Genomic DNA, 16,943 nt, shown 5'->3' with positions numbered 1-16,943 from the left:
TTTGTCAAATTACAGGTAATTGCAGGAAAAAATGAATTAGTTGGCTCTTATTTAGAAATTTGGCGACAAAAATTATTCAAGGTATACGATAAATAATTTAAGCTTGAGTTGATTTGAATCAGTCAAAAGGTATGAAAATTAGAAAGAAGAAAGCACCCAATCAAATAAAATGTAGGGTTTTTTTTCTTTTTTTTTAATTGTGAAAAACATGTAGTATGGGTAAACCGAACACTTTACATTTGGAATGGTTGGAATTGGTCAAAAATTGCAGAAGTTATATGGAAACATGGCTCTAATTAAAAAAAAAAAAGTGGTAAATATGAAAGAAACTGTTTAAGTTTAGAAGGTAAAAAAACAAGCTTAAAGGTACAAGTAGAAAAATTTTTTTTGTTTTGTTTTTGATTTAGAAATCTTGGGAAAACAAGTATACAAGGAATGATGTGAACAGTTTAAGCGCGGAACTTCTTGAATCTGTCAAAATGTGTAAAAAACCCCACCCCCTTTTTGTTTTGTTTTGTTTTGAAATAAATTGTGGTATAGATAAGCCTAACAATTAAAGTTTCAATTGGTCGAAAAATGTGCTCGTCAAAGGACAGAAAACAAAAACATTTCAAATTTCGGCTTTTTCTTTGAAACTCTGAAAAAAAAGAAAGGTAAATATGAGATAATCATTTAAAATTTGGAAAGACAGATTTAAAAATTACAAAATTGCAAATTACAGGCAATTTGCTTTTATTTAGAATTTGGGGGGAACAATCAGGTGCGTTCCCAATGTGGCATTGTACCATGCATCACTTGACAAGGTTGTAGGATTTGTTTTTGCAGTTTTTTTCCTGAATATCTCAAAGTTGTTTTTAAACCAAATGCAAATATATTTTCAACCTAGTCTTAACTCTTGACTTCAAATAGCTTGAGGAATATATTCTTAATACAGTTGCGCTACAATGTCATTGAGTAAAAGCTCATTTTGTTTATGGGCGACTTTGGTGCAAACTTACTACTTAGCAAAACTTATCTTGCTTGCATGACCTTTCAGGAAGTCGAAGAGTTAGCAGCCATTGCTCAACATTCACATCTTTATCTCAACACACACCATTAAAGCACAATTTGTAGTTTAAGAAGTGGAGAAGTAAATGCAATTGGACGGATGGGAATGGATTTTACTTCAGTCGCTTTGAAAATAAATGAAGACCCTCATCAACTGACTTGTAAAACAAACTCTTCTAAACCCTCTAAATGCGTCCTTGCCATGGAAAGACATGCGTGGCCCGGCTGATATGTGACTGAGAGGCTGTGTCCATAATCAATTCAAATATGAGTCAATGCACGTTTGTGTGTGTGTGTGTGTGTGTACTCACTACAGGAGGAGCAGCAGCAGAATCCCTAGCAGAAGAGGCGAGAAGAAGGTGAAAAGTTTGGCAGCTCGGCCCACTGGAGGTTCAGCCTTATGTGGTGCGTTGGACGAAGGGATAGGCGAGGTCTTAGTTTCTGTGAAGAACAAGCACACCAAAACACACGCCGTATTAGTCTTTTATTGCGATAAATCTGAATGCTGTTGGTCCTACAGCTGTTTTTATTCCCGAGGGAATTGACATCTGAAGCACTGTTTTGATGAATGGGACATGGAAAAAAAAGCTCATGATAGCGGGAAGATGCAAACAGAAAGGAAAATGAATTGCAGTGCAAAATCAATTCTAATCTGCAAGCGCAATCAATACGAGACTTGTTGAGGCAGTTATGAAGTGAACTGGACAAGAAAAATCATATTCCTTTGGAAGCTGCCCAGAACTAAAACTGTTGAACTTCTTGTTGAGGTCAAGGAATTATTCGGCTTTTTCTTTTGGGGGATACAATTCATATGGCCTTACAGGACTGAACAAGCCAAACTGCACAATGTGAAATAGATAGATGATTCATTGAATAAATGTTCACTCTATCAATTAAAACACGTAATGGCTTTAGGTTATGATAGAAGAAGGCTCTAAGGTCAGTGTCATTGTGTCCGCCAAGGTTATTATCCTCAGATGTGAACATTTGCGAGTGTAGAGGAAGTTATTAAATGAGGGTTAACATCAGGGTCACTTCAAGGTCACAATTTTTCTCATAATAATAACGTAGGTGCAGTGTTGACGACACTTTACGTCATCGCTTTACAGCAGCGCCTAACGTGGACGATGAACCAGTCTAACAGCCTGTAAATCTCTGGTCTTCTTCAGACGAAAATAAAGGCAATTTTGATTCAAATTAAACCACATTCTACATTAGACATTATGCAAGGGCACTCTGGACCCAAAATAATCAACAGCGGCATCAACTTTCGAAGGTCTTACTGGCGGTGCATATACGGCAACTGTAGTTGTGTGTATGGGGGGGTAGTTGTCATTTAATATCTCTAATAAATATTAAATGTATTATTACATGTATTACTACACGAAAATAATCTTGCAGGCATTGCATGTATGGCAACTTTATGTGTGTTGCATGTGTGGGGTAGTCATTTAATATCTTTCAAGGTAAATTTTAAATGCATTCGGAATGTCGATTAAGAAGGGAATCTATTACACAATAGTTTTTTTTTTTATCTTGTACATGACAAATAAGCCATATACTAAAAAACAATTAAAAACACAAACTAAACTTTAAAATACTTATGGGTCAAAACACTTTTATTGGACATTTTGTCCAAGACAACCTCAAAAATCGGGACAGTTTGTATAAAACATATATCTATAAAATGACCTAAAAACCCGGATCAAATTGACCCAAATTTTGAGTTGGTAACTTTTTTTTCGACCCATAATTGTGTGTGTGTGTGTGTGTGTGTGTGTTTTTTTCTTTTTTTTAACCAAATGTTTTCACAGAGTAAGACTAATAAAAAGAAAACTAAAACAATGCATTAAAAATAAAAGCCAACAAACCTGTCTTAAATAAAAGTAACTGCATTTTAAAATAGTCAAAAACTAAATAAAAACTCACTTAAATGAATAATCTAAAGTTTTTAGAACCCCGTGAGTCTATCAGATAGTTTTCAAATTGCATCATGTTACAGACAAATGCATCCTATTTTTGTCGACCGGTATGCTGTTGCATTTTCGTAAAGCTGTATTTATTTTTCAAGTAGAAAGGTGTAAAAAGTTAGAGAACCACACAGACTTACTAAAGTAAAAGTAAAGTTTAGTTTAATCAAATTTCCTGTTTGATTTCAGCATTTGAGCCCTGTTGAGAGCAGCCAATGAGTCAAAAAAATAATCTAAATTCCCATGTTTTCCATCTGCAAACAATCAGAGGGATCTGATGTTAGATGTTGTAGCCAACAGAAAACAAGTCGCAATGTGTTTATTGAGTTTCACACTTTCCACAAAGATGATAAGATTTCTCCCCCGTTTACTGTATTTCAACAGTGCCTATTGCAGGCAACAGAGTCAATAAAGCATCATCCAAATAATTTTTGGAGGTGTAAAAAGAGAATATTACTTCCCTCTCCCTCCAATTAATGAGCGTCACAGAGCAACGAGGAGTCAGGAGATAGCGGAAGGAAGCAGCCAGGTGTGAAATGGAGAAAGTGAAAGCGGGCGAGAAAGTGCAAAGGAGGATGCTGAGAACACTGAGATAAACTTCCTGCAAAGCCGTTTGCTTTTTGAGTGGTGAGACAAAAAAAAAGAAAAAAAGATGGAGGATAATGAGATGACGACCAGAGGCCGTTTTGGGAATGCAACAAGCCAAGACAGATGAAAAAAAAACAAAAAACTGGCAGAGTGCAGGAGATCTGGCAATTCACAGGCAGAATAATGAGGAGGAAATGAGACTTTACAGAGGAAAAGTGATGGATTTATGAAGCATGCACAAAGGGGACTTTTATTACAAAGACTCTAATCCTTTGTATTTAGGGTGACCATAAGCCACAAAATCATTGTGGGGGATCTGCAATTATCCGCAGACTCTCAGTGAGCTGTTTTAAAGTGAAAATAATCTTAATCTCTCACACAGTTCACAGTTGGGTAATTAAGGTGACGTCTACACGTGTAGCTGGGTAAGCATTTGTCCATCTGGGATGATACTGTGGGTTCGTTTGAAATGCTAAAATGATGAAGACCTAATTTTAAACATTTAGTTTAAAAGATTTCAGACAAAAAAAAAAAAAAAAATCCCAAAAGATATCTTGGCATTTATACAGTAAGATCCTATTAATTTTTATTTGTCAGTTGGTAGATGTATGAAATACAATTTGTTCAGTAAGGATGTTTGATACCACTATTTTTCAGACAAATACCAATACAAGTACTCGGCACTTGTATGGTCCCCGATGCTGATATCAACTACTGAGGATGAGAAAAGACACAAATTCCATGAGATGACATGTTTCATAAGATTGAGTCCACGACAACAAGACAATATTTTCAGGAAATGTGTTATATAAAATAGAGCTACGGTAAAACTCCTCTACAACAAAACCTGCAAAAATACACCCAATATGAAAAATATCTTCATGTAATGAAGCCTTTCCCTCTTTCCTACTTCCCCCTACAAGGAAAAATCCCACTGTTGCATAATATGATTTTTTTTCTGCATCTGCATAGCATTGAAATACACTATAGTGAAAACAAAACCGCAGCAAAAGTCTAGCTTGGTTTATGCTTGACATGCCCGCATGTGTTTTGCAGCACTTTATGCTCAATGCGGCTTTCCCCCACAGTCAGATGATATTCTCCCATACTATAGGTGGCAGTAAATGGAATTTCTAGCATACAAACAACACCACTATAACAGAGGTAGAGAATATCAGTAGATTCAAACGATCTAAACTCTTCAAAGTGTTCTTTTAACAGACTCCTCATCTCTCCTCAACGTGGTGCTCGTCAGGAGTTGTTTATGGTATTTAGGTCACGGTAGTCCTTTTCGGCTGAATCATATGATTTATATATAAGGTGTTTGTACCGGCAAAGTTCCCTGATATATATTTTCTGTTAATAAACCAAATTATTTCATGGACCCCTGCAGTCAGGACACTGACCCCTGGGGGTACGAGGAACCCGCTTGGAGAACCACTGATCTGCAGAAGGGGTGACCATGTCCAGTCCTTGAGAGCCACAATTCAGTTTTTGTTTCCCTTCAACACACCGGATTCAAATGATTAGTTCATCAGCATGCTTTGGAGAATCCTGATAACGGGCCTGATCATTCATCATCAATATGCTCTATAATTTGTCCAAATTTGACAACTTTTGCCCAGGTATTAACTTTGCACATCTTGGCATTTTCTCAGTCAGCTTTACGGCGTCAATGATGTTTTATGATCTGGAATGACACAGCAGTGCATTATCAATAGAATGAATTTCTTGACCTTGTAATTTGTGAGACCATAGGAATATGAAGGCGTTTCCTAATTTGGAAGGGCACTGCATGTTGCATGTGTGAGGATGTTTTTAATTATCATATGCCCAAGAGTGCTGTAAATTGAAAACAAACGTAACACATCTAAGAGTTTAAAACGTGAGATGTTTTTGTAGCAGCAGACCTGAAGTATCCTGATATAAAATAGGAGCTATCAGATGCGGTCCACTTTCTGTCTTGCTGACAGGGTGAGGCAGTGAGACTTTTCAAAGGCTCCACCAAACTGCTTTTTGCGTTAATAGCACGAGGACAGCTGAGCGATGGCCGTATCACTGAGGATGAGATTTCATCTGTCTGTCAAGGCGCTATCCTTTTTGATGTGAAATGGAAAACAGAACACGCTGCCAACGTCACTTAATCTCCATGAGGTATCTGCGGCAGACTATTTAAAGCATAAACAGCAGAGAAATGTAAATAGTTTTTTTTTTTTTTTAAGTGATATTGAGGGTTATATGTGACAGAGAATGGATGGTTAGATTTTGTACCATTCTCATCAATGCACATTTCATGATGTGAATGCAGTAAAGCCGTGTTTTTTGCTTTTACTTGTATATTGGTCAAAAACCTCTTCAGAGGTTTCTTTGTTCTCCATTGAACAAAGGGACTAGCATATACGTGAGCTTCACAAACCTCATTGATATTTTTTTGATGATAGCGCCTGCACCGGTTTAATCGATCATCTAAAATGTAACAGTTGTAAAGAGACCTGACAAGGATGCGGAGCATAGGTAATCACGAGCGGTCCGGTGATCAATACACAGGCGTGTACAGAAAAGAGTGAAGCAGAGAGAGAGAGAGAGAGAGAGATCTTTTCCACTAGCTGGAATGGAGAGACACCTGAGGAGAATCCTAATGAACTCCTCATCAGTGTTCTCACAATATACCTAAAGTGCACTTATGTGTGTGTGTCCGTTGGGGGGTTACAGAGGGCCACCCTTTCATGATCTTCTTTTTAGCATGTGCTCTGCCTTTGCCAACATATTTGAGTTTAAACAAAATCTGCAGAGTGTAGTAATGCTAATGGCCTATAGGAGGAACTGTTGCACCATGAAACGTTTCGTGGCAACTCGCACATAAACATAAACATATAAATACACACACACACATATATATATATATATATATATATATATATATATATATATATATATATATATATATATATATATATATATATATATATATATATATATATATATATATATATATATACACAGAGAGATAGATAGATAGATAGATAGATAGATAGATAGATAGATAGATAGATAGATAGATAGATAGATAGATAGATAGATAGATAGATAGATAGATAGATAGTGGTACATATATGTCTGTAAACCATTTCCAAACAATTTATAGCTGCTACAAGGTTCAAGTTTGCCTCAGCAGAGAGCATGAGAAGCAAAATAAAAGAATCATTTTGCTCAGAAAGAGTGCATAGAACATTTTTGGAAGGCCAGCTCTGCTTTTAAGAGGGATGATAAAAGCCGACTGCAAAGAGAAACTCTTGTAATAGATTGAATGGGACCATTTTAGTGGGATTTTAGGAATGATGTCCTTGCTAATTTATGGTGGCCAGACTACACAGTAAATGTGAACTGGAAAATTAAATCAATGATGCTGGCGGTTGTAAACTCAACACTGGTTGTTTACCACAATTTTGACCCTGGACTTTTTCTGTATTTCTGTATAGAAATCAACCAGGCTTCAACTTCTTTAACGCTGTGGTGCAATGTGGATAATGCACTGTTAATAAGTAATGCGCTAGCATACATCGGTAGTATTAATCAGATTTTAAGTCTGTTTGCGTAGGGTTTAAAGGGACAGTGTGTAAGATTTAGACCGTTTATCATTAAAAATGAATTAATTGAATGATTGTAAATTTCAAAAACTTGCAAATGAATGTGTTCTTCGTGTTTTGAAGATAATCATAAGTCTAGTTATCATTAAATTTAATTACATGTGGGGTGGCACTTCTCCGGAGGCGGCCATGTTTGTTATATCTACGGACAATGGTAAATGCAGCACCTCCTGCAGGCTGTAATGAAAAACGGTTGAAATCTTACACACCATCCCGTTGATGGTTTCATGATTTCAAGAGGAAGAGAAGACGTTGAAATTAGGAGCCGAAATTCATGCGCCATGATGTTATAAGATGACGTGCGCTGTTATTATTGCAATTTGGAGCAACCAGATGAGACTTACGCGTGAGATATTCAACATCAGTTGTGGAGGTGGTCTGCACTGGTTCTTCAATCCAAGGTGTAGCATGCACAGCAACACTCCAGTCACTCCATGTTCCAATTTCTGTGTCTTTGGCAGCAACCTGTTAAAGGACACATGGGGCAAGTTAACAAGAAAAGTAGGTATTGAATCTAATACTTATTTAATGCAATGGACATATCTCTCATTATTTTTATTCAAATGATGTCGCTGTGAAAGTACCTGGATTATATATTCCTTTCCAGCATAGGCATCCGTGATGGTGTGAGAGGTGCTTTCAGATAGTTCCACCTGAAATGAAATGAAAAGAAAAAAAGAATTTAAGTGAAATGATCTCTATTAAATCGTAAGAGTAAAATAGGAGACACTCGTTCTTCTTGTCATAACAAGTACTGCTATTTTTAAACAGCTTCTGGATACGCTAACGTAGTAAATTAATATAAACTTTGTACATTATTTGATCTGCACATGCCCTCTATCTGTTTACGTGTCCTGTGATTGACTGCTGACCAGTCCGGGGTGTAATCTTCTTTTCGCCCATGATGCCATGTCAGCTGGGAAAGGCTTCAGCTACGTTTGATGCTGAACATAAGTATGGTATGAAAAATGGATGTCCGAAAGTGTGAAAGCCCATTTGAGTGAACTTGAAACATATGGCAACGTGCACTTGTCATCGATGCTAGGTGTTTAGTCGGACTGAAAGGGTCCTCATTACTAACCCCTAAAATAAAGGTTTTGTGGTTTCCGTGGCAACAACTGAGATGACGGGACTTATTACAAGCCGGATCCTGCTAATGTTTTTAAAGCTGATCTTTTTAAGCTCGCATTTTCCATATTGTTGCTTTTAACTTCCAATTAGCAGGAAGCCAGATGCATTTTGAAATGACACCACGGAGAAGAAATATTGCAACATCATGAACTCTGAAATGTATTTGGCAAACAGGAATTTATGAGCACCTGAGCCTGCTGGAAGTCACTCTGACAGCTCTTTCCTTCTACCTATAGTGCCAACCATAAATTATGGGCTCGGCGTTGCAATTCTACCGTTAATGTTTTATGGTGGTTATATTAGCTCAACCGTGCGGGATACAATTTTTATTGAATGGTTATTTATTTACAACACACCTTTCATCATTATTGTGTGCATGAATCAAGTGGCTTGATTTTGTTGTTGCAGAGCATTTATATTTGGCAATTGGAATGATTGAACTCTGATGCCCCGAGCGGCAAAAGTTTTGGCTTGAACGCAACACATCCACAACATAAATCACAATTAAAGCGGAAGGCTTTGGCGTGGATGACACATTTGATAACGCAATAACACATGCCAGAATAACACACGCCAGGGCTGGAAAGCTTTTCGCGCACACTTTTAACGTGCAGAGGGTAGCAGATTGAACCGAATATGTGCGTCACTTGGACGTGCATAAGGCTTTAATTTGATGCTCTGTTGTAATTTACGGTTAGTGCCGCATTTGTGTGTATGTTTGTTTGCCTTTGGCTTGCATCTTGACACGTTCAAGGAAAAACAGCTCTGGAAAAGGTGCTGACTTTTTCTCTCCTGAAGCCAAATTACATGATTTAGTGACATGCCTCCTGCAGTTTCCCACCGAGACAAGAAACATACGCACAGACAGCTGCACGAGTGGATTAAAAGAAAGACCCGTGAAAGCTTCATGTCTTTGATTGGACGACATGAGCAAGATCTTCATGTGTTGGCTGGACAACAGCATAATCTGATTTTGCTTTTATGAAAATCCCCATATGGGTTTAATAACTTGTGAAAGCCATACATACAGTGCAACGTATTTTCATCAGTTTTGGAGGGAAGTGCGTTTCTTGATCGTTCATTTTTGTGCCATTTTTCTTCCATTTGATGATGAATTTGTTGAATGTGTTCCATGGTATATTTATTGAAAAGTATCATCATCCTTCTACAGATTGATACATTCTTAACAGTTGGGTTGCAAAGAACTCATGTATGGGTCAAAAGAACAACTCTCTAGGTTGTTGTGTAACCTCTTGTTTTGTACAAGACAAGAGAAAGAAATGGGGTATTTTCTATGAAACAACCCAGAAATTTGGGTCTGTTCAGGTCGTTCATGTATTATTTGATGTGTTTGCTCTAAAGAGTGTTTTTACATGACGCCGTTGGCGTGTGAGATGATGTTTGTTGCTTCTTCCATGGCAGTGCACCTCCACTGTAATTACACATCCAGCGTACTTACACGGAAGCTGACAGGAAGCAGATTTAATCTACTTTTTTTTTTAATTAATGAATCAATTTAGGCACATTTTATATCGATTCTGAAAATGAGATTGATTCTGAAAATGTGAAACTTGTTTTTTTTGTGGATTATTTTTTGGGCAGAGTTCTCATGTGCAGACTTGTGTACTTTATCTTTTGAGCAGTGGTGTGTAGATTTTATATTTATTTTAGATAAGTAAATTTAAAACAAGGTTTCAGTTGTAAAGTGAAAAAAAGAAGGAACACTGAACGGAATAAAAAGCTTTTTATAGCAATATGGCCATCACGTTCCGCTGTCGCTTCATTCCAATGAGCTCATGGGATAAATCTTTAAACAACCGCAGCCTCTAAGAACACGTCTTCTGGAAGTTTTTCCTTCCAAATAATCTATCTCTTATCTCATGATGATGTTGACCCCTCTGTTTTCAGCATGGCCTTGATCTTCAACAGCGTCCTTCTCCCGCCCACACTTTGTTTGGAAGAACAAGGCCAGACTTTATCTCACAAACCGAGCGCTATATTTACAAGCTTAATTTATTTAGTGGAATGCACTAACAACATCATTTGAGCATGCTCACATCTGTGTGCATCTGCGTGTGTGAGACTGTATTCGATGATATGCCTTGTACATACACTTCAATGTGGTGTATTTTGAGTGTGTGTGTGTGTGTCTGTGTGTGTGTGTGCGCATGCACAATATGCACGGACCAGTTGTTTGGCTATTGGAGCTATTTATTGTCGCCCAAGCAGCGTAACCACAGTGTCTTGTTGCCTTTTCTTCCAGACAGTGTATGTGGCTATTTACATAGAAAAGTCTCTTGAATAAACATGTGGAAGGTCAGACACACATTTGTCTCCAAGTTAGTTTGGGAGAAAAACAAATAAACACTGCAGTTTAATATACTAGCACCCCAAAAAAAAAATACAGTGCGTGCCAAATTTGATCATTTCATGGTTACGTTATATGTACCATTCATCAATTGATTAAGAACGTGAATTAGTAGAGACTTGGGACATTTACACAATTTAAAACAATTAACAGGGGTGCTTTCATCAAATTAATCCTGTGCACAAGAATGATTCTAATCCCACCCAACACACTACTGAAATCTAGCTTTTGCTTGCTTGAGAAGCTGTGGGCTGCATATTCCTGAGGCATAACTGCCAGATCATCTTTTGTCCAACTTGGTGGTGAGTGGTCGCAGAGGCTAACTGCTTGCATCCACTTGCGGAAGCCAAGCATAGTGTGTAAAAACTAACCATCAAGCACAAATAAAACCTATAAAACATTTTTGAAATACGTGAACCAGACACACAGAGCTCATCGGGCTAACAATTTCATGGAAGTAATCAAGTAAGCGCTACATTACAGAAGCTAATGCCACTATCCATCCGCAATCTGTTTTACTCAAAAAACAATTTAACCATACTCTTGCTTTCCTCTGCACTTATTAGCAAGGGCTCATCGAGAGTCTTGTTTACACATAGCCCTATTTTGCCTTATTTGCATAAAAAATTAAGGAATGAAAATCCACATCAGTTAGTGCACAGTGTTAAGGCACATAGAATCGCCTAATACAAATAAAGCCCATCATTTTAGCATGACAATGAAATTGTCATCAACTGTTTATGCTGATGCAAACGCTAACACTCCGACTGTAATTTTTACCTTTTGACCATAATAATGCTCAGGCTACATTTAAAATGAGACAGGGCGTGTCTTTTATTTAATATCATTGGAGTGTACAGATGTACCTAATGTTTTGGCTAAAAATACTGTTTGTATGCATATGATATGAATGAAGTACTTGTGTTTCTAGAGCAATGAATGTGAGGGCACCAAGAGCAATACTTAACATCACAAAGAGGATGTGAGAGAAATGTGGAGGAGAGAGGAGACCATTGCCTGCCCATTAAGGATAAATAAATACGAAAATATATCTGATCCTTACCCTGTAAGCTCAAGCGCATGGTGAAATAAAATCTATTAGCTTTCTGTTGCATGTGTTTATGTGTCTCTTGGGCTTATCCATTGTAATAAACAAGCCAATTAGAATGTTTAAAAAAAAAAAAAAAAAAAAAGGGTTTTCACCATTCATGAGTGCATATCCAATGGGAATTGGACATATGTGCACAAACAAAATTCCTGCCAATGCGGGAGGAAAAAAAAAAAAACGTATAAAAAATCACGTTATCTTGCTTCACTACTCCCAAGATAGAGTATGATAATTATGATGATAAAACATAAACCCAGATGAATTGACCGCCAAATGATTTGTTTTGAAAGCAATCTTCTTTAAATATTCTCACTCTGGAGACAGCTCTCTATTCCATGCACAAACACCATATGTTTGTCCATCGTAAACAGCATATGTGAGTATGAATATGGCACAGATAGTAGAAAAGGGTGATGCCACACCTGGATCGTCCAACCTATTCAAAATGACCACAAAGCTGCCTCCAGACCTCAGCCTTAAGGGAGAATTGAAATTAATACACTACAGCTAGTAATAACTCATATAGCCAACTAATATTTTTTTTATGCTACTCCAGGCTAATCTATTTGCACAGTACTGACACTACCAGTTAGTCTTGAATGGCTCCCTATGCAACACCGGCTGGGAAGGATTACAATAGAAAACATTTACAGTAAGTATATATATAATACATGCATATATATTATCTTAATTTTACAAATATAATTTGCCGATTTAATGGCTAATATGACCAAATTAAACATGGTGGATGAGCTGACGTCTAACTCCGAAAGGGCCACCGTGCTCAAGGAGGTGTCTGCAGCAGAACAAAAAAGAAAAAAATGGAAAACAGACCATCACCGATGAGTTTGTGGCTCTTGTGGTTTCTCTTATGAAACAGGTTCAAATGGGTCTCTAGCAGCTGACCCTAATGCCTAATGTTCAAAAACTGTGAATGTTCATAACCGAAATTTGAGTACGAAAAACTTGACTTATGGATTCAGCAGCTCTTTTTCAAAACATAAAAACGAAGCATCTGGGATACATGATTGCTGCACCCAGAGCTGAATGGGCTCGGCAGATTTGCACAAAAAAGATGCCAAACATAATAATAGAAAGCATTAGCCTGCTTTTCATAAGTAGGAGGAACTATTTCTTTTTTTATTTTGATACATTAACCTCATAGCCTATATCATTAGCTTGGAAAACAGAGCAGCTGGAATTATGGAGACTGCGATATTTTCATGCTCAAGCAACGTTTTGTTTTGAGATACAGTATGTGATTTATGCTGGTTTGTTTAGTACCTTTTTAACTAAACATGTTCATTTGAACATTTCTTATATTTGGACATTTTGGAGTATTTGATTTATTGATGAAAAGGGAATTTTTTTGATATTCTTCTTTCTCTTGAAACCAATTTCAGGCTGTCCTTCTGTTCGGACTGAATTGTCATAGAAAAGCCACAGACAAAACCCTCACACACACACTTCATGAGTGACGTCTGCTCTGACCTTTGGAGATTTCTCCTGAAAATGTCTTTTCACATTATAAACTCCCAGTGCGCTTGACTTGAGTTTCTATACGGTAACGGTATGGTAAAAAATATATTTTTTTATACAAACGTTGATTTGCTAGTATTTGAAATATAATTTCAAAAATATAATTTCAAACGCATATAATTCTCCTTTTCAGATAAACAATGATAAACGCTGAACGTAAGTGGTCAAACAGATATTCTGTAAACCTCTGTTTCATGTCATAGCCAAATTCTATAGTTCTAAAGTCTAATATTCAAGACTCATGTTTTATTGTTTTATTGTCATATGCATAGTATATGCATATATACAATGAAATTCTTAATCTGTTCACTCCTTCGAGCAGACTACATTCCATAATCGAGCAAATAATAAGGTAGACAATAAAAAACAACAACAAGAATAGTATTAGAGCAATAATGGCAGTAATGTCTAATGCAGAAAGGCCTCACACACTCACACACACACCAAAAGTTTCTCCACATATCCAGACAAAAGGGGCAAAATGGAAATGTGAATGCTCCTCAGAGATTGCACACAAACTGAGAAAGAAAGTGACCCTTCTTTTCTCCTGGAAAATGTATGGGCCAATAATGGGAGCACGTGGTGAAAATGAAAATTTAACAGGGAAGCGAGAAAAGGATGAAAAACCAAGTTTGGGCCCATTTGGTGGAAAAAAAAAGCATAACATGTTGACAGAAAGAGTCTACTTGGTAAAGCACGTTTTGTAGTCGTGTTTCCAGTCAAATTAGTGAACAAAAATGGTAAGAAAAACTGTTTTAATTTGTTTTGTGTAAAGGGGGTTACCTTTGTAAGGGTTCCACTTTTTTGAGTGTAATGTCTTTAAGTTTGTTTTGTATTTTTATTTTCCCCCCAAAATACGAAGTTCCTGGGGCTATGAGCTCAAAACTTTGTAGGGAATAAAAAAATTACCGAGTGGTCCCATTCAACTGGCGCATACCCATTTTTTTATATATTATATATTAAAAGGACTTTAATTAGCCCATTGCATTGTACAGTACTTGCAGTCATCCATGTAATGGCTTGATTGCTAAGGTCAAAAGAGGAAAGAGGGCAAGGAGATAAGATAAACAGTTAAAAAAAAGATTATAATGGGAGATTAGGTATCAATTATTTAAAAAGAAAATGAGCAAAGAAAGTCAAATCAAGATGGAAAGCAGAGTGAGGGAGACATGGAGGGAATTGGCGTCGGTGGTCAGATCTAATCCACTGAGCATGTCTGTTGTCCTGGAAAGGAAACCCAATTATATGGCACTTCCACTGGCCCGATGCCGCTCGGTGGATGTATGTGTGTGCTTACACTGAGAGGCTTGGTCTCATTACGTTGACTGACAGCTCCCATTTTTCCACCATGCTCTCCTTCCATATACCAGCGTATACATGCACATGTGTGCGCACACAAACGCCAGGTTCGGCGGATATTTCACGAGATGGTGTTTCTCTTGACTTGAAGCTCCCCAAATCGCTCAGGCAGCAATTACTCTAAGAGGGCGCTAAACCCTCCAGCAGGGCGAAAAACATCTTCAGAGCTTGTGCAAGTGTCGCAGCGAAGGTGACACAATATCAAGTCTGCCTTTCAAAAATGTTACGTGTTAAAATGTTAGGGGCGATAACCTTTTTGATCAAGTTTGCTCCTTTGTCACGTTTCCAAACAGCTCCTGTCACAGCATTCAGGGCCACAGTTTAGCCCGCCATTGGATAAGGGAGAATGTCGGCTATCTTAAATAGGTGTTCAAAACAGACCTGACATGATGAAAAATCATTCTTCCCTCTGTCTGTTTTCTACCTCTTGGCCCGTTGAGGGTCAAGCGTGAGCTGGGGTTATCCCAGCTTATTTTTGGGTGAGAAGCCTCAAATGCTTCAACTAAAACCATCGCAAAAATAAATGAATTCACATCGAGCAATACAATATTTTTACGTGCGCCCAGAATTGCGCTGTAATGAAAATGTTTGTCTGAAACCCAAAAACTACTATATTTAATGCACCTTTAAGGTGCCCCTTCAATGAATGGCTTATTTTAAGGGTTAGGTGCACCAGGTGAATAAGGTGCACCACATTAGCAGGTGCATAGATTAGAAGCTACATTAGTGGCTGGGGTTGTGTTATGCATCCACTGGATGGATATTTAAACATTTGCAGTAATTAATGTTTAACGCATTGTCAAACATCTCTTCTGTTTGATTTTGAAATGTCCAACTGTGTTTGAATGCACCACATACATAATTAGCAGCGAGAACTAACACAGGAGTCTTCTGCATACAATGAGTATAACTGGTTAGTGATTTCTTAGCATCTTTTATCAGCGATTGAATATGTTTTATTTATGTTGTGTTGATGTTGGTAGAGATGTAATGTGGTGGCAATAAAATGGAGTGACAAGGAATAAAGCTCGAAACTCCCTAACACAGCTGTAAAAGCCATCTATGGATATTGCATTGTCATCCATGTATTATTTGGTGTGTTTATTGCAAAGCTGGCCTTCGCAACAAGCTACGTTTTTTTTTTTTTTTTAAATGCCCATGGCCCAAGGCTTTCTTTTCTCAGCCTGCTGAAATGCTTTACAGTTTTCCTACCAAGCGATGGCCGTCTCCTCCTGTGTGCTCGTGGTAAATTCAGGATGGTTGTTGGCAGCCGTTTTTGTGTCATCACACCATCTTTTTTTGGATGTATTGTTCCGGTTTTAATTGTTTCCATGAAAACTGAAAAGCATGTTTTGCCAATTTTGGCAGAAACTTTGGGTGGCCAAAAATTCAGTGCATTCCTCCTGATAATCATTTTTCTTCAATAGTACATTTCATTTGATTGAGAGATCGATTAATTGCGCTAAAAGCTACAAATGAATGTGATTTAATGAATAACGAAATCGATTGAGACTGCAATTTGAAACACTAAATGCTGAACAACTGGTTTAACAACTAGCTTGCCTGTTGTTTTCTTTAGACCCCAAAAATAATGTTTATTTAATGTGATATCACTCTACACAGTAGGTATCATTTTGTTTTTTAGTGACACATCTTTATCAGACTAATCACAGAGAGCCTGAATCTAATAGCATGGATTAAAAAAAACAACAACAAAACATTAGCATAAAAAAAACAATGTTCGATAAAAGCATTAGCAGATAAGACATGATGAGGAGCTAAACTGCTGAAAGCCAACATGAGTCACTGTTTGACAAACATTTTTTTTCATGGTATAAAACGCCAAGATTTTTTGGATGAACTGAAAATTGTTTGATGTGTTTTGGAGCCAAGCTAAATGATCATGTCTGCAACGTGATAGTGTAGTCGGTCCTGATTAACGATGTGTCTGTGCCAGTGTCCTTCTGATAGGATGTTTTCCCCCAATCAAGGTCTAGACATTTATCATGTGCAGTCACAGATACAGATGGGTGCCTTTAGGGGTGTATACTTCGATAGCTGGCTTATTGCGCAGATGGACGGATTAGATGGATGGATGACAAGGTGATAGCTGAGAGTGGAAGACATGATCTAAGTGTGACTAAAGGGAGGAAAGTCAAAGTAAGATGAGAAATGCCATGGAACAA

At 37.4% G+C, this 16,943-nt stretch overlaps 1 protein-coding gene across 2 annotated transcripts in view; it reads right to left on the bottom strand.

The window, feature by feature from the left end:
* cntfr (ciliary neurotrophic factor receptor) overlaps positions 1-16,943 on the bottom strand; it is a 197,841-nt gene that overhangs the window by 2,096 nt on the left and 178,802 nt on the right. For both annotated transcript variants that reach the window (XM_088434167.1, XM_088434166.1), the window contains 3 exons: positions 7,837-7,905; positions 7,597-7,717; positions 1,359-1,488 (listed from right to left, as the gene is read on the bottom strand). In XM_088434167.1, the coding sequence (XP_088290293.1) occupies positions 1,359-1,488; positions 7,597-7,717; positions 7,837-7,905 (320 nt within the window). The remainder of the gene's footprint in view (positions 1-1,358; positions 1,489-7,596; positions 7,718-7,836; positions 7,906-16,943) is intronic.

This window comes from Hippichthys cyanospilos, chromosome 15 (assembly GCF_059441005.1).
Source record: "Hippichthys cyanospilos isolate Australia breed blue-spotted pipefish chromosome 15, RoL_Hcya_1.0, whole genome shotgun sequence".
NCBI lineage: Eukaryota > Metazoa > Chordata > Actinopteri > Syngnathiformes > Syngnathidae > Hippichthys > Hippichthys cyanospilos.
The sequence above is the reverse complement of the archived record's forward strand: the minus strand, read 5'-3'. Positions and strand labels throughout refer to the sequence as shown.